The sequence below is a fragment of the Labeo rohita genome, chromosome 6, assembly GCF_022985175.1.
Source record: "Labeo rohita strain BAU-BD-2019 chromosome 6, IGBB_LRoh.1.0, whole genome shotgun sequence".
NCBI classification, from domain to species: Eukaryota; Metazoa; Chordata; class Actinopteri; order Cypriniformes; family Cyprinidae; genus Labeo; species Labeo rohita.
In genome coordinates, this window is record NC_066874.1 from 15,811,770 (window position 1) to 15,830,898 (window position 19,129).

The 19,129-nt window shown below is 34.7% G+C and overlaps 1 protein-coding gene across 2 annotated transcripts in view; it reads right to left on the bottom strand.

The window, feature by feature from the left end:
* The window catches only part of pkn2b (protein kinase N2b), a 52,854-nt gene that overhangs the window by 24,950 nt on the left and 8,775 nt on the right, over nucleotides 1-19,129 (bottom strand). For both annotated transcript variants that reach the window (XM_051112326.1, XM_051112325.1), the window contains exons 2-3: nucleotides 12,331-12,631; nucleotides 3,119-3,273 (exon numbers count right to left, since the gene is read on the bottom strand). In XM_051112326.1, the coding sequence (XP_050968283.1) occupies nucleotides 3,119-3,273; nucleotides 12,331-12,631 (456 nt within the window). The remainder of the gene's footprint in view (nucleotides 1-3,118; nucleotides 3,274-12,330; nucleotides 12,632-19,129) is intronic.

Genomic DNA, 19,129 nt, shown 5'->3' on the forward strand with positions numbered 1-19,129 from the left:
AGAAACATAACTGAACTGTTCTATTCCAGTTCTCCTTAATGTCAGCTGCACCCTAGGGGGTTACAGCCATGACATTGGCATATGTGTATAAATGAGTCTAGTCTGGCTTCCTTTACCTCTTTTGGAAAAAGGACAGGGCATTTCAACCAATTTTAGAGGACATGTTTGCTAACATCTGTTTTCACTTCTTGGGATGAATCTTCTCTCCCAAGATCTTTAAGAGATCAAACGGCTTATCCTGTCTGGGAGTAAGAGCAATGTGCAGTATTTAGTGTAATATAAAGCTAATGCATGTTTTTGAAATACTTTTCCTATTCCAGCTTAATTTGCAGGGGTTACAAGTTTTTCATTTTAAAGCTGATTTAACTGAAAAATATAAGCACAGTGGCTCAATCAAAACAATCCAAACAGCTCACTGCAACTAGGGTTTGGTATCCAACTCGGTACTTTTAAGGGTACCAACCGGATTGTGTCATATTACAGAGTACCGATTCACATTAAATCAATCGGTACCACATTTTGGTACCTGAGAATACGTCTGGTCACGTACGATAGACAACAGACCCTGTGACGTGATGTCACCCCTGCAACTCATTGAAACACCACACGGGGCAAACCGAAATGTTCTGAAGTGTGGTTACATTGCTAGGGCCGTTGTTTCCGTGAAACATGGATGGGATCGCAGAGTTCATTCATAAAAACGGAATTACTCTATAGCGCGGAATGCCACGGAATTCGTCAAAATATGAATGGAGGAGACATCATTTTGTTTACGTCGCAGAACATCAGCAGGAGTCCGATTTAATTTGTGAGTAGAGTGCTGAGTCGAGGTGACTGACAAGAAGAGTGAGGTAAGAAAGACAAGACGATGGTAGAAGAAACCAAATGCAAAAGCGCCTGTGTGGCGATATTTTGGATTTTGAAAAGCCTGTTGACTTTTGCCAATTATCTAAGGTGATTTTGGAAGTTTTTTAAACATTTGTTTCTTATTTATTTGGTTCTACGGTGTTTGCTTCTTTTTATTTTATTGAAACGTTGTGTATTTTATTTTACAACAATATGTAGACTATGCCATGCCTCCAAGCTTTCATATTCGCTTTGCTAATAATCATTCTATGAATCTGACATTCTGTTTGTACAGAATTGTATTGACAGCGAATTGGCGTGCATTTGAAAGTGAAAGTAAAATGCCCCTGGCGCTTTTACAAGCTATTTAAAACTGAAGAAAAGAAGGAAGACTCAAACAAACAACTGTTTGACACTGAATTGCAGCTTAACTGAAAGTCAAAATAAAATGCACACAGCACTTTTACAAGCTATTTAAAAGTAAAGGAAAGTGAGGAAAAGAGGGAAAACTCAAACGAACTAACCTGATTTGGGCTTATTTTTTCAGTGAAATAAATGTTTTTGTTATTACACAGAGTAAAGTACCGAAAAAAGGTACTGTTGGGTACCGGCACCGAATTTCAGGTACCGTACCGTACCGGTTAAAATGTTAACAGTACCCCAACTGCAACAATGGCTCAACCAATAGTGTGAGTTTGGGGTAGGACCACCTAATGACCGCCTAAAGGACCCATTTACACCTGGTATTAAGATGCATTTGGTCCATCCAATCACAAGTGGACGACACTAAATACAGGTGTGAACGGGATGTAAAACATTGAGCTTGTCTACTTTCAACTAGTTCCAAACAGCCGTAAGAAAAGACCACCTCCTCTCTGCCTACTTACTAAAGCACTGTTTATTTCCTTAACGCTGTTCCAGCATCAATACTAAAGCCCTGTTCAAACGACACAATTGTTTTTGTCGGTTCCGGCAGTCACTGTGTCAGACTATGTGATTGTGACTAAGATCTTGTCTCGTGTCGTGAACAAGAAACGTCAGACTACACGTTTCTACCCGACCATACATCGATAGTACGGGACTAGACATGAGCGTAAAAATAATGGCTAGCAAACAGCATGTTTTGCCCTGTCTTGTCATCAGAAAAGCCCAAAAAAGAAAGAAAACATGATTTCTGGATTGCATGAATAGAACAGTATGGACCGTCAAAGAGAACTGAGGTAAAATAGTTTTTAGTTTACCTTTTTCCCCAGTCAATACACAATAGTCCCTTAAGTAAAAATCATAAATGCAGGAGTATTATTGCCATATAGCGCCACAAACATTTCCTTCATTGTAAAATTCCACCTTCACTTTTAAAAATAAGAGCTCCAAAGGGGTATTTTTGCAGTGACACCATAGAAGAACCATTTTTGGATCCCCAAAGAATCTTTCAGTGAACAGTTCTTAAAAAAACATTTTGAAGAACATTTTAAAAATCTAAAGAACCTTTTTTCCACTATAAAGAACCATTTCTGCATTTGAAAGGTGCCTTGGAAGTTCAAGGTTCTTCATGGAACCATCGATGCCAATAAAGAACTTTTATTTTTAAAAGTGTAGCAGGACCAATACCATTGTCTCTCTCTCATTTCGGCTTGTTTGAAAGCATGTACAAAAGGTGCTTCTGTGCTCCTATTAGCCAGTGTCACAGATGAACTCATCACGGGCAACAAAAAAAACCAAAAAAACATGCTAGTCTTTGTGTTGACGTCATGAAGCATTGGAGACGTGGCATCAATTGTTGTCCACTATGACACACTACACGAGATGACACGATTGAATCTTGAGTCCCGATGCCCAAGGTCATTTACGAATCCCTACGACTCCCTAAATCAAGCAGATCGCGCTAAAATTGTGTATTCTGAACCGGGCTTAAATCGTAAGTTTGGTATGCAGTCGAAAAAAAAAGTCAATGTTGTCTTTCCAGTCCTGATTCTAAAACAAACATACAGCGTTCAGCATAGGTTTGAGGCTATGATAGCAGAATCGAAAACTGCTGCTTTCTGTATCATTTTCCGTTGTCTCCTTTCATACTTTTATCTAAAATGCACAAGCTTATTTCGCAATAATAGATTGAAAGATTAGAAAAAGCCCATACATACACTCACCCACAGACTCTCCACTCAAAATAAGGACAGAAGTGGTTGAAAGGGGACAAAAGAGATGGATCACAAGCAAATACATTAGACTACACAAACCACACACCACAGATTTTCTAAAGGCAGACTGCTACCTTGGAAGAGCCGTTGGAATACATCTGAATCATATTTTCCGCTCCCTGTTTCACTTTGAGCTCGATGTCGGCCTGTTTCTTCAGAGCGGCCAGTCTGCTACTGTTGGTGGACGTTCGAGCTTCGCTCTTGGGGGTGTCTGGGGTTAGCGGGTACCCTGACATTAAACAAACACAAATCAACATCAAAGAGTTAATAAAACACTAAAACAACAATACAGCATGTTAGGAATGTTGGAGAAATGCGACTATACATATGGTCAGAAAGTGTACACAAGATTTGCCAAACTTGATCCCTTTGGAGCATGTGGGAAATGCTAAATGCAGTACAGCTAGCATTAGCACACTTTTCCAGAAGGAAGAGCACTGTTTATTTATGTGGCTGTCTTTGCATCCTTGTGTGAGTAAATGTTGTACTTGGACATTTTTATGATAGTAAATCACAAACAAGTACACGGAAACATAGGTGTGGCTGATGATGCTAAAAGTCTGATTAACTTAGCAAAACCTTTCCATGTTTTTGTATGTAAACTTTTAGACAAAGGGTAGTTTCACAAAGCCAGTTTTTATTTATTTATTTATTTATTTATTTATTTATTTATTTAAGTAAGTAAGTAAACTACAAAATGCCCAGTCCACATTATAAGGAATTCTGGTCACCTGAACCACCTACTAACGCAGGAAGAGATAAATGATTAAACACAGTTCTGCTTATGAATGTTTTGTTAAATCGCTATTAAGGTAAACACATCAGATATAATATCAGCCAATAAGATTACAGCTTGCTAAATCGAGAACGTATTTCCTGATAGTTCACACATCACAGAGACATTTATTGGACATCTGCATTTACATCTGCAAGACATATATATACATTTTTTTAGAATGTTTGCTCATCTTCAATACATCTATAGGACGTTTCCTATCAGATGTCAAATAGATGTTTATTGCATGTCTTTAAGATGTTTATGATTTAGAATGCATGTAAAACTGACATCTTAAAAATGTCAGTCGGATGTTTGTACACAACAGATACTTTCCAGATAAAGCGATAATTAAGAGACATTTTGCAGACGTACATGTGCTATCTATGCTAGGATGCATATGAGACAGTCAGTAAATTGTCTGATGTCTGAAGCTGAGACTACATAAAAACTATTTTTAATCCTTCGCTTTTTTTTTTCCTTTTCTTTTTTTAAACAATGGTCTAGTGCTTACACAGAGGGTGAAAACACCCTTATAAGATATGAAGAGTTTTGACAACAGAAGTAATACTATTAAAATAATTTTAAGATATATTCTACACATATTTTACCTCCCTCAAGCCAAAATCACAACTTGTTAAAACATGCAGTCAAATAACATAAGGGTTTTTTTTTTTTAAACTTTAGCATTTGATGAGTTGTGTAATAAACAGAAATGACAGTGATATAATGACACCCAGTAAAGAACTTGTGCAGGCAGGAAAAATGTAAATGTTCTCTCAGGTGACAACGCGCCAGTTTCTCAAAGACTCTCTGTGAGAACAACTAGGCCATCATGGAAAGACTTGCAAAAGATTGAGAAAACACAAACATGAGCAGAAAACACCTTAGGAGAAAAACTGAAAGCTGCCAGTATGCCAGTATTAAAGTTGCTTCATCTTCACCTCAACAAGTATTACATAAAACTACTAAAATGCACTTCAGGCTTGTTTTATGATTAGCTGAGGTTCAGAATGATGAGATCATCCACTCATGTCCTGACAAGAACACTCAACCACAAATTATACACCTGCAAAGGTAAGGTGGAAGCCCTGTTTCTGACAGCCCTGTCATGACAGAGGACCGAGGCAAAACATCAATATTAATAAACCAATATTCAGTGACACCAACACACTGGTAGCTAAAATGCAATGTGACATGTAATACTAAATCTACTGTTTTAAAGAGCATTTTGCAGCTTGTATTACCTGATATCAAGAGAGTATATGTGATCCTGGACCACAAAACCAATCTCACATAGCACAGGTATATTTGTAGGAATAGCCAAAAATTCATTGTATGATTGATTTTTCTGTTATGCCAAAAATCACTAGGATATTAGAGGGATCATCGGATGCCCTTTTTCCACAAGTTGATAGGATTATTAGGGTCTTAATAAAACATTTATAATATACTTTGGTTTAAAATTCTCAATGGTAGTGTAAAACAACACCCTTTTTACCTTATCAAAATGAGCTCAGCAAAAACCATCTCATGCTGATGGATTGCTCCTTTAAATGCAAATGAGCTCTGCTCGCCCCGCCCCTCTCTTATCTCTGTGGAGTGACGAGCCTGTTTACTTTAGCCACATTTAGCTGCGTTTGGTCGCTAAACTTGCTTACTAGCACGTTATTAGGAAAGGTGATTGCAGAGATTCATAATAAACCCCTTATACTCACTTCTGCTGTAGGTGAAGCTGGATCACGAATGATTTGCGTGAACATAGACGGATATATGTAGACTGGGAGATGCATTCCCTTCACAAACAAACGGAATCCACTGCATCTTCAGAGGCTCAAATGTCGGGAGTAAATGATGATCACTATGTTCATTATTACATCCAGCAACGCAACACCTCAATCTGAGATATTCTTGTCTAACTTACGTCCCTGCTCCAGCATCAAAACAATGGAGGTTGGACTGTTACAGCTGATGTAGGGCAGGTCTAAGGTAAGATGCTCATGTCAATCAAATATCGTGGGAGTGGCCTCTGTCGGTGTGGCATCTGAGAATGGCTCGATTTGAAAGGGGGGGATATTATTTTTACAGATTAATTAAAACCACCGCATGGATTTTTATCATTATAGGGTAGATTTTTACATACACTGTCAACACACATTAATGTTCAAACAACATGTAGAAGTGAACTTTGCATCCGATGACCCCTTTAAGTAAAGATCATGTTCCAAGAAGATATTTCCTAAGGTAAATATGGTAAAAATTAAATTTTAACTAATAATATGCATCGTCAAGAACTTAATTTAGACAACTTTAAAGGTGATTTTCTCAATATTTAGATTTTTTTTGCACCAGATTTTCTAATAGCTGCATCTCGGTCAAATATTGTCCTGTCCTAACAAACCATACATCAATGGAAAGCTTATTTATTCAGCTTTTGTATGATGTATAAATCTCAATTTAAAAAAACGGACCTTATGACTGGTTTTATGGTTCATCATAAATAAAATGCAATAAAATGTAAATTAAAATGCACATAAAATCAATAAAATTCACTATTTCTTATCTTTATCTTTTTTTATTTTTTATTTTTTTTTTATTTTAAATTTACAGGTTGTGTCAACTACTTGTACACGAGATATGCAAATTTATATCTCTTTGCAATTACATAAATAACCATTTTAAATTATTGACAATCACCACTGCATTAGGACTAGCTAGATAATGCTGTAGTGAGACTATTAACAAGGCCTGAAATTAAAAGCAGGCTTAAAAGCACAAATTTAATAATGTGACAGATTGTAAAATATTTCACTTGACCTTGTTAGAAATAGACAAAACAAGAATGCAATTAATTCCTCCAAGGAGAAGACGACTCCCTGCATGATTCACATGTTGGGAATTCCCATGTATTCAATCACAGTCCCTGAGTGCAAAGTGATTATTTCAGATTTCTTAGGAACACATACTTAAGAGAATATATCAGAATTCAGAATATTACTGTATAAATAGTTCTTTGTTCATTTTGCTATTCTCTTATTGAAGTTCTGGAGATGTTCACCTATACCATTTATACTCTACCAGTCAAAAGTTTTTGAACAGTAAGATTTATATATACATATATAGTTTTAAGTAGTATCTTCTCTTCTCAAGCCTGCATTTATTTGATCCAAAGTACAGCAAAAACAGTAAAAATTTAAAATATTTTTACTACTTAAAATAGCTGTATTCTATTTGAATACATTTTAAAATGTAATTTATTCCTGTGATCAAAGCTACATTTTCATTACTCCAGTCTTCAGTGTCACATGATCCTTCAGAAATCATTCTAATATACTGATTTGCTGTTCAAGAAACATTTATTATTTAGGATTCTTTGATGAATAGAAAGATCCAAAGATTAGCATTTGTCTGAAATAAAAAGCTTTTGTAACATTTTACAGGTTTTTGAGGAAAACATTCCAGGATTTTTCTCCATAAAGTGGACTTCAATGGGAGTCAATAGTTTGAAGGTCCAAACTGCAGTTTCAATGCAGCTTCAAAGGACTCTACAAGATCCAAGCCGAGAAATAAAGGTCTTATCTAGAGAAACAATTAGTCATTCTTAAAAAATTAAATAAATAAATAAATAAATAAATAAATAAATAAATAAATAAATAAATGTATATACTTTTTAACCACAAACGCTTGTCTTGTACTAGCTTGATTTTATGCATTACATAGTCACTTTGGAAAGGTCACATGTGACCTAGACGGAAGTACCGACCCAGTGTTTACAAAGAGAATGTGCAAAGAGAGTCATACGCCCTTTACAAAAAAGGTTAAACAATGTCGGACAATTTTGAAGTTGGAGGACAACATGAGACAGAGTTTTTTTTCCCTACCCTACCTTTTTGAACCCAGGTACACAGACGAAAAACTAACCACATGTGAACTTTCCAGCCTGAAGTTGCAAACACGCATTGCAAAGCTAGTGCAAGACAAGCATTTGTGGTTAAAAAGTATATAAAATTTCATTTTTTTTTTTTTAGAAAACGACCAATTATTTCTTTAAATAAGAAATCCCTTGACTGGGACTGTGTAAAGTCCTTTGAAGCTGCATTAAAACTGCGACTTGGACCTTCAAATCATTGGCTCCCATTGAAGTCCACTATATGGAAAAAAATCCTTGAATGATTTCCTCAAAAACCTTAACTTCTTTTTGACTGAAGAAAGAAAGACATGAACATCTCAGACGACATGGAGGTGAGTAAATTATAAGGAAACTTTTTTCATTGTGGAAATGAACCAATCCTTTAAAATAAAACGCATATGAACTTTCGCTGTTTACATGCTTGCAACAATATTCAATATTTAACTGATATTAGAACTGCATTTATAGTAATAGCTTGCCGTGATGGACTTCTGACCAACAAATAGGGATGGGCGGATCGATCCTGAAATATCGATACTTTCGATACTGACGTTGTATCGAAAGGATCGATCCTCACATAAAAATATTGACTCTAAAGTGCATTTTTAACCATTAATTTTATTTATTTTACAAGTTTGGTGCATAAAATAAGCCTCTAAGATGAACAATAGACTATTAACGAAATATTGTGTAGGACACAACTATTTCTCCTGCTCATCGGAACACACACAAATGCTGTAAGACAGAACCAATCGATCACAGATAGCGTTCACTGCTGACGCTTCATTTAACATTGATAATAATTGGAAATGATTATTATTATTATTCTTCTCATGGCATTGAAATAATAAAGCCTTATTTAAAAAATGTTTCTTGAGTAGCAAAGTATATTAGAATGATTTCTGAAGGATCATGTGACACTCAAGACTGGAGTAATGATGTTAAAAAAATTCAGCTTTGATCACAGATGCTTTTTAAACTAAATTTTTCAAAATATATTACAATAGAAAGTAGTTATTTTAATTGTTCATTTTCCCAATCTTGCTGTTTTTACTGTTTTTTTTTTGTTCAAATAAGTGCAGCGTTTGTTAGCATGGTTACAGACACATTACAAATTCGTACTGACCTCAAACTTTTGAACAGTATAGTGTACGTGAAATATTTATTTTAATTAGGCTAGTTTGTGTAAGTAAATTTATTTAAACTGGTTGTTAAAAGTTCAAATTGGTTGTTATATCCTGCAATTGCTGTCTGTAAGAAACAATGTGTGCTAAAGTTAGGCCTTTAGGGGTACAACAGCCTGGCAGCTTTTTGCAAAAAAAAAAACAAAACAAAAAAAAAAAAGAACACAGTTTGCAACAGTAACCACAGTATTTGTAGTAAAACTGCAGTAACAACAAATTTACCATGGTTAACACTCTCTATTTTGGCTTGCTTCTTTTTACCATGGTTAACACTACAGGAACATTATTTCAACCATAATATTTGTAGCAAAAACCATGGTAATAATAATTAATAATACTAATACTAATAATACTACTAATTATTATTATTATTATACATTTTAGTACTTATGTAACACCATGGTTGTTTTTCATCACACCTTTGTACCTTATCTACCCTTAATGCGTGTGTACTTGTATGGTACTAGTATGCTCCCTGGCTTTTAGGGGTAAAGAAAGGTGCACCTTTGAGGTTACTGCCCAGGAAAGAGCTAAAATACAAGATTTTAGTACATTTTATTTCTGACAGTGAAAAAAAAAAAAAAAAAAACGCTTATGAAATGTTTAAAACACATGACTTTCAAATATAATGTTAGTATAATTAATAATAATTAATAATATATAATAAGTATAATTACTGATTTTACTCTTTTAATAATTTAAAAGATCAGTTTAATTTAGAGGTATCGGTATCGGTATTGATATCGATGATACTTGGCTTGAAAATATCGGTATCGGATCGAAAATAAAATACGAGGTATCACCCATCCCTACCAACAAATTGATAATTTGATGCATACTAATCTACTGTGCATTGAAAAATAAACCATTCCTGGTAGAAAACAGCACTAACAATGTAAAGGTCATGTGTTTAATTTAAATATTTACTTTGAACTGAAATACAGGTAGTTCTGACATTAGTACTACATAGTCAAAACACAAAAAAACAAGAAATGTAAATGGCAATTTCTCAGCTAATCATACTAAGATTTAGGGTATTCCTATAACCTTATCTCCTCAAATTTGTAAGCCTAAAACTGACAAAAAAAAAAAAATAAAACAAAAATAAAACAAAAAATAACTAGCCAGGAGAACTTCTATGCAATTAATCAACATGCAAGCAAGTTATTTCAATCTGACTAGTTCCTACATATCTGAAAATCTGAAAATGGATAGCAAAAAAAAAAAAAAAAAAAAAAAAAAAAAAAAAAAAAATATAATATATATATATATATATATATATATATATATATATATATATATATATATATATATATATATATATATATATATATATATAATAAATAAATAAATAAATAAATAAATAAATAAATAAATAGTGGCTTTTATAAACATACATGAGGTGTTGCACTGATATTTAATGAACTAACCAGGAAAAGTCTCACATTTGCCATGGGTTTCCCCACTACTAAGTGCCAGGAAAGACACACTTCCTGTCCTAATTCTCCTCTAATCCCTCAATCACCCTCCTCCTCTTGAAGACGGGCAGGTTGCTTTTGCCTGCCCAATAAAATGTGCATCTAAATCCACCATACTGTAAACACACCTTGAAATGAAAAAACCCTAAACAGAGTCATAAAAAAAATGCTCAATCCATTCAAACCAAGAAAAATATAATGTGGTAAAAACAAACAAAAAAAAACATCCTAATTATGAGAGAACACCACAACAATATGACAGCAACACACAGAAACTATAACATCGGAATAATTTTCATTTCAGCCAACAAAATCCTTCCTATTTCAAAGCATGAATGGCAATTATGTTCACCGAACAGCTTATAACAAACAGTGTTATCATCCGTTAATGTGTGCGCTAATATAAATATTTTAGTTATCGTTCTGGGTGTGAACAGTTCTCAACTAAGAACAGACATACAGCTGGTGTGACAAATGCATATGTTGAACTGTTTCAAACAACTTATTTTTTTCAAACAACAGAGGTCCCCTGAAGTACTAGCAGTCCACAGAGTCAAACTATATGTCATAACCCACAACAGCAAGAGCATAATACAATTTATACACACATGTGTGAAAAGACCTTCATCCATTCATGTCATACTGGTTCTTTGCATTAATTTATGATTAACTTGTTAGGTTCTGAGTCAGATTATACTACTGTAATTGTACTGACAATAAAGTTCACAGGAAAATCAAGACAGCCTCGTAAATAAACAGTGTTCTTCCTTCTGTAACTACCTCAGGGTTCAAATAAGCAACAATATTAAAATTAAAAAGCAAGCCTCTTGCATAACCAAAATCGCAAATGCAAAACCTCCTATTTTGGATAATCCCTTAAACCTCTGGCAAATCATTATCATTGTTCTTTGTTGTGATTTTTTTTTTTTTCAGCAGTATATTACAGGGTAGTGTAATATCCATGGATAACTGTTGTTTTGGACACAAAGTCCTTGATTGTACAACCACAGTAGAACAAAAAAGTGCTGCGTTGTGCCAAGGTACAGTAACAGCATAAAATGGTAATAACGTGGTACCTGAACACATGCCATTATACTGATAACAATATTTACGTACCATGTTATTTACATGGTACCTCAACATAGTTCAAAGAACGCTATGGTATTATCACAGTCCAGAACATGGCATTGCCATAAAACCATTTTATTACCATTGCACTTTGCCAGTTTCTTAAAGGCCATGTCAGACTTTTATAGTATTTTAAGTCTTAGAAAGTATGATTTGTCAGAATACACAAGTAAACAAATCAATAAACAAGTTCATTTTTAAAGAAGTCCACTTCCAGAACAAAGATTTACAGATAATGCACCTTGTTTGGAGTTTTGGAGTTTTTCGATATACCCTAACTGTCTTGAACCAGAATACACAGAGTTCAGGCAGAGCAAGACAAGACGATCGCCTGAGATTAAAAAGTATTTAAATTGTATTTTTTTTTTTAATGAAAATAACTGATTGTTTCGCTAGATAAGATCCTTCTTCCTCGGCTGGGGTCATTTACAACCGCATTTGGGTTTGTTTGAAGCCGCATTTAAACTGCATTTTGGAAGTTCAGACTCGGGGAACCATATCAGTCCATTATATGGAGAAAAATGCTGAAATGTTTTCCTCAAAAAACAATTTCTTTATGACTGAAGAAGGAAAGACATGAACATCTTGGATGACAAGGGGGTGAGTACATTGTCTGCAAATTTTTGTTCTGGAAGTGGACTTTTAAGCTCCTTTAAGCCATTTGAGTGCAAATGAACAAATGTAATATTGTAGTACTGTGATACTATACTATAGTATTTTTTGGAACAATTTTGGCAGGGATTAAAAACAAAAGCTACAGTAACTACAAAAATCTACAGACACATAGAAGGAGGAATGAATTCAGCCATACCTGCAACCTCCTCCGGGTCCTTCACCACTATGTGTGCGTTCAGTTCCTGAAGCTCCTGGTGCAGTTCCTCCACCTTCTTGTTGGACTTTTTTAGCATGTTGTCAACATAAGCCAGACTCTTCTTATCTGTGGTCACCTTCCGCAGGTTCTCAGCTCCTTCTTTGATCTTCAGCTCTTTGCGGATCTCTCGTTTTATCTGGTCCTTGATTTCATCCAGCTTTTGTTGGACCATGGTGTCTGAGAGGTCCACATTTTGGCCAAGACCGAGACATTCTGAAACCATTTGACCCCGGGTGTCACTCTGAGGAGCAGGAGAGAGAAAGAGATAACAGAAATGTTTACAATTATCCGAGGCATTCAGAGACATGGAATGCATCCTGGAATCTAGCATCATTCTCAGGATGCAATGCAATGGCAAGTTCTCAGAATAAGTGGTCTCCATTGTGTGAGTAATATCCTTCTATGCTGCAGACTGATGGGAATTCACTTTCACATACACGGCGGTGTGTATGATCCGGTTCAGGTTGTTATGCAACAGAATAAAGCAGCAGCTAATCAGCTTGAGGAGGCCCAGAGATCTCGCAAGAACAATGCAACACCTTAAGACAAGCACAAGGGTCTGAGAGCGTACACGATAAAGAAAAGAAAATCTAGTTTAAATTTTCTAGAAATATACACTGCAAATCCAGGAATTAGGTTCATTTGAACTTTTATACCATTTTTAATTTTTTTTTTTTTTTAATAATTAAAAATATATACATATACTTAGATATGACATCTAATTTAGTAGGAACACAAAGCGTTGCACGTTTTACTGGTGCAAAAATGAGTAGTGGTGATATTTATTTATGACAACAAATGCAACTGCTTTTTATCACTTAATTAATAACTAAAATAAAAATAAAGCTTGAAAAAAACTTGCATTTCTACAACACTATAAGTGTGTCCCATCAGGTAATGAAAAGTTTGACACATACTTGTGGTCTTCATCCTCACTTGAACACTTGGGCCAAATACAGGAAATATGTCATAAGTGGTCAAGCGCAAAAACTGCAAGTGTAAGTATTTGGACAAGGCAAAAGTTTCCTTGCTTTAGCAAAGGAAAACCAGTCTCCTCTTGGCTTATATTAAAATCCTCCAACATTTTTCTTTACAAATCCTCATTTTGTACTTCTACACAATGCATCTCCACAACGCATTTGCATTTATCACTTCTGAGTGGCGCATTCACAACCCACGTCATCCGCCTGGACCTGCTTCTGTGTACGACCAGTTGGCACAAGCTAGATTAAGGTGATTATTACATTTTATGTAATAATTCTGCAGGAGACCTTTATTCACCTCCCGGAGCCTTGTGAGGCACTTTTTATTATGGATGGGTGCACTACGGGGCAGCCGTTGCCTAATGGTTAGGGAGTCAGGCTTGTAATCGAAAGGTTGCGGGTTCCAGTCCCAGGTCTGGCAGGGATTGAAGGTGGGGGGGAGTGAATAACCAGCGCTCTCTCCACCTTCAATACCACGACTGAGGTGAGGGTCACCATACTTGAAATTTTCACTTTCACTTTATGGGACTTGTTTTAAACTGATGAAGAGAAAAACCCACCCATGCCATTCTAAAGCTTGGAAGTGCCAGGATAATTTTTAATATAACTTCAACTGGATTAATCTGAAAGAAGGAAGTCATATACGCCTAGGATGCCTGGAGGGTGAGTAAATAATTTTTTGGGGTGAATTAATCCTTTGCTAGGGACCTTTCTATGATATTATTTTTCATGATTTTTTTCCCCCTTGCTGAATGCACCAATGACTCCCCAATGATTTGGGCCAAGTTATTTTTTGTAATAAAAATGTGAAATCATCTGCCTTTGGCTTGCTCAGTTGGGGATTAAAGATAACTCATTTAAAGAAAATATTTCAGTCTCACTGTACTGATACTATAGGGTGACAACACAAAAACTTGAACTGAACAGAGCTGGATAATGAAACCAATGTCTTCTGCAGAGCTGCTTTTGTAGTCGTTACAAAATTGTTGAACTTAGCCATACTTAGGGCCCTATGCTTTCCTATGATGAGTTATGAAAACAGAATTGACTGTATAACGCGGAATGTCACAGAATTTGCCAAATTTTGGATTAACACATCCAAAGTAGGTCAGTACACTTACATCAAACACAATATGGACTAGTGTCTGTGAATATTAAGCTGCAAAAATACTATATTTAAATATGAATTGTACATGTGACGCTCGCGGTATTACCAGCCTATGCCGCCTCAATATAGGAGTATATGAACATAACTGCTCTAAGGGTCACTTAAGAATTTTACCTTTTCCTTTTAGGTAAAACTATCATCATGTCATATACAAACAAAAACATAAAGGTCTTCACCTAAAGGTTTTTCTTCTTAACTTGAAGAAACCGTGACAGAAATATCACTTAATGTAATAATAGTACTACTACTATTACTAGGGCTGGACAATAATTCAATATCAATATATGTCTCAATACTTTTTTTTTTTTCCTCCTCAATAACAAGGATATGATTTTTAAACACATTTCCGATATTTTGATATACATTACCAGTGTTTATAAAAGGTGAACATTAATTTATTTGTACCTTTTTTTTTCTTATAAATAAATATTATACTTTTATAAGAGGGGAAGTCATAGACATGGCAAATTCATTTTTCAGAAGTTTGTTGGTACAGACATCAGTTGTGGGTGTTCTTGGCAGTGTTTCAGGCTTTTAAAAATATTGTTCATTGGCGCCAATAGCCTTGTGGACAGTGCGCCGACATATGGTGCAGTTGCGCCTCGGGTGTCCTGAGTTCGAATCCTGCCTCATGGACCTTTCCTGATCCCACCACCCCCCTCTCCCACTCGCTTCCTGTCTCATCTCCACTGTCCTATCAAAGAAAAATGGAAAAAAAAGCCCCCCAAAACAAACAAACAAACAAACAAAAATATATATAGTTCATATCAATATCAGAATTACACCGTATCGACCAAAAGTAAGCAAATTTTGGCCATACTGTCCAGCCCTAACTACTACTAATAAAATTATCATCATCATTATCATTTTTAAAGGACTATGTACCAGAAAAATGATTTACCAGAACTTATTTAGCAGAAAAAATTAAATGCATAACAGTATTTCTGGGAATGAATACATAAATAAATATTTTTGTATAAAATCAATTAGTTAGAGATGCTTTTGGTTATTAATATTTAATAAATCCATTAAAATTAAATCCATAAAATCAATCGAAAACAGAATTCGGTAAAAAAAATAAATAAAATAACAATAATAAAAAAAATGTAATTTTTTAACTGTTTTTTTTTTTTTTTTACTTTTAATAAATTGCTGCTTATTATAGTAAGCTTCATGATTTCAAATAATTTTACATGCTTTTTGATGAATACAATTTAATTTAACCATTAAAACAGAATCTAGATAAATTACAAAAAAAAAAAAAAAAAAAAAAAACAAACTTTTCATAGGACCCTACATACTGATAGTGGTACGATTATTGAAATTAACAATAAACATTGAATCTGAATTGAGCTAAATAACGTCACTATTGACTGCATAACTGCTTCACAGCTAAAAATGGTTTATTAAACAATACAATAACACTAACATTAATAGTGTTATTGTATTGTTTATAACTGTAAAGCTGCTTTGAAACAATCTGTATCGTATAAAGTGCTATTATATAAATAAATGTGAATTGACATGACGCCAAGCATCAGGCATCAAAAACGAGCATTGTGTCAATCACCCAGAAAAAATGCAGAGTGGTCATACAATATTAAGCAATGCTGCTACATTAAATCTCACGTCCACATAAAAAGGCTTTGTTACAGAATTTTTTTATGGATCAGTTCACCCAAAAATGAAAATTCTGCCATTTACTCACCCTCATCTTGTTCCAAACCATCAGGAAATTACTTTCTTCTGCTAAACATGAAAGATGATATTTCGAATATTATAATGTTGGTAAGCAAACAGTTGTTGGTACATACTGTCTTCCATTTTTTTTTTTCCCCATACTTATTTATTTATTTTTTTTCCCAATGGCTACTAGCAACTATTTGCTTACCAGCATTACTCAAAATATCTTCTATTATATTTAACAGAAAAAAGAAACTCATCAACTTGAGGGTGAGCAAACGATATAATTTATTTTTTAGTAGAACTATCCCTTTAAAACACATCTGCACCAATTCACTATTTATAAGATATTTACAGCCTTTAGAACAGTTTGTCCTCATCCATCTCACACAATCAACCTCTTAGTATACCAGATGATGCAAGTTTCCATTTTGTAATGTTAAAACATCAAAAGTTCAACTGAAAATCATTTTCCACCTTAGGTCAGTTCAGTGCACAGCCTTCTCACTACAGCATGGCCTGTAGTTCTTAAAGTTCACACAAACATGCCTGCGTGGTAAATGAGAAGACCCCTTCTGAGAAAGATTTATAGACATACAGCAAACACAGGGTTTGGCATTCAGAGTGTGTGTTATCAGCAGGGTGGGGTCAGCACACACAGATCACTGGCTGTGGAGCCCAACTGCTTCAAATCAACTAGATGTGACCACACAGAGCGAAAAAAGTGTGATTTAAAACTAAAGGCTTCCTCAAAAAAGGGAAGACTAAATGCCAGGAAGGTCACCACAAGCTTTAAAGTGCAACAGTCCATAAATCGTAATGCTATAGTCTATATACAGAAGAAATCAGTTTCAATTTCATTCAACAACGCACAACAATTTTTCTATTGTTTATTATGATTAGTAGGGCTGTAACGATAATCGCACGATGTCGTGAGGCGCGTTTAGTCTATGAAGCCGGTACTTTGATTAGTAGTAAAGCTCCATCACGTGCGTTCAGCTGGAGCGGCAAGTAATACACAGAGCCGTAAAGCACTGACAAGCTACGCCAAAATCGCGCCAAAATCGAATCGCGATTTTGGCGTAGCTTGTCAGTGCTTTACGCCTCACGACATCGTGCGATTATCGTTACAGCCCTAATGATTAGGTCTGGGCAATACGGCAAAAAAAATTAAATTTAGATTTTTTCAGAATGTTTGACCGATTCTCAATTTTTTACGATTTTTAACTAGTCAACTTGAACATATAATAGACTGATATGGTGCCCCGAGTCTGAACTTCCAAAATGCAGTTTAAATGCAGCTTCAAACAATCCCAAATGCGGTTGTAAACAATCCCAGCCGAGGAAGAAGGGTCTTATCTAGCAAAAGGATCGTGTTTTGTTTTTTTTTTTTTTCTCATTAAAACATGAACATGAGAACATGAGATGGGAGTTTTCTGACATACCCTAACTGTAATGAATGAGTTCAGACAGAGTCAGACAAGTCGAGCACTTGACATTAAAAAGCATATAAATTACTTTATTATTTTATGGCATTATTTTTATGACAATAACCGATCGTTTCGCTAGATAAGACACTTCTTCCTCGGCTGGGATCATTTACAACTGCATTTGGGATCAGCTGAAGCCGCATTTAAACTGCATTTTGGAAGTTCAAACTCGGGGCACCATAAAAGTCCACTATGTGGAGAAAAATGCTGAAATGTTTTCGCCAAAAAACGATTTCTTTACAACTGAAGAAAGAAAGACATGAACATCTTGGATGACAAGGGGGTGAGTACATTATCTGTAATTTTTTGTTCTGGAAGTGGACTTCTCCTTTAAATATCTTTGCAGAAAAGATACATGAACTACTTCTTGTACAAACTTGTCTTACACATATGTTCAGAAATGAGGAAAATGCTTAAAAAAAAAAAAAAAAAAAAAAAATCTCAAGAGTTAAAGAAATTCAAATTCACAATGACTGAAGGTGTAACACCATTAGACTATTATAAACTATAAATCTTCTGTAAAAACAATGAAAACACCAAATACCAGACATACAGTAGTAGTTTTTATATTCGATTACACTGCATTTCCATTGTTCATTCTATGTAAACATGGACGCATGGAGTCTTATGCAGCGTCTCGTGCATGTATCGGCATTCTGAAAACGACACTCAAGTTAAAAAGTTCACACCTGTCTTCTAGCATATTTGTCCTATTCCACTGCCCATGTCGCATCTTTGTCAACACAAAAGCATGTTTTGTGTGAATGGCGCCTAGCGATATGAGCGCGTCACATGTAAGCGGTTAATCACGTGCGTCGACATGGGGTTGGATTGTTCTTTTCTCTTTACTGTTATCATTGGTATATTGTCAAAGTGTCTAATTCTAACGTTTGGTAATATTTCATTCTAAATTCCTCTATTTCTAAAAAAATAAAATTGGTGCAAAATATTTCGAATTATGAATAAATACAAATTAATTGCTAAAAATCTGACAAATCGTCCGGCCCTTATTTTGATAATCGAACAATGTGTCATTTACTTCTTTGATTGATTGAATAATCTAGTTTAAAAAATAAAAAATTTATCCTTAGTATTTTTAGTTTCATTACATTGCATACAAATTCAGCAATGTATTTATTAGGGCTGTCAATTAATTAGATGTGTCAATTATTTAATCAAATTAATCGCAAAACAAATTTGACTGTGAGAAAGATTATTTAAAGTTATTTTTGTATTAAATGAGAAAGCATCAAGTAGACATTACAAGTTGTAGCTTTAGAAAGATTAAACATTACTTTTTCATAACTAATTAACTAATTAAGTTCATGTGTTAAACTGACAGCCCTAGTATTTATGTACGCTATATGCTACGTGCAAAATGGGTTAAAATATAAAAATTACATTTTAAAATTTAC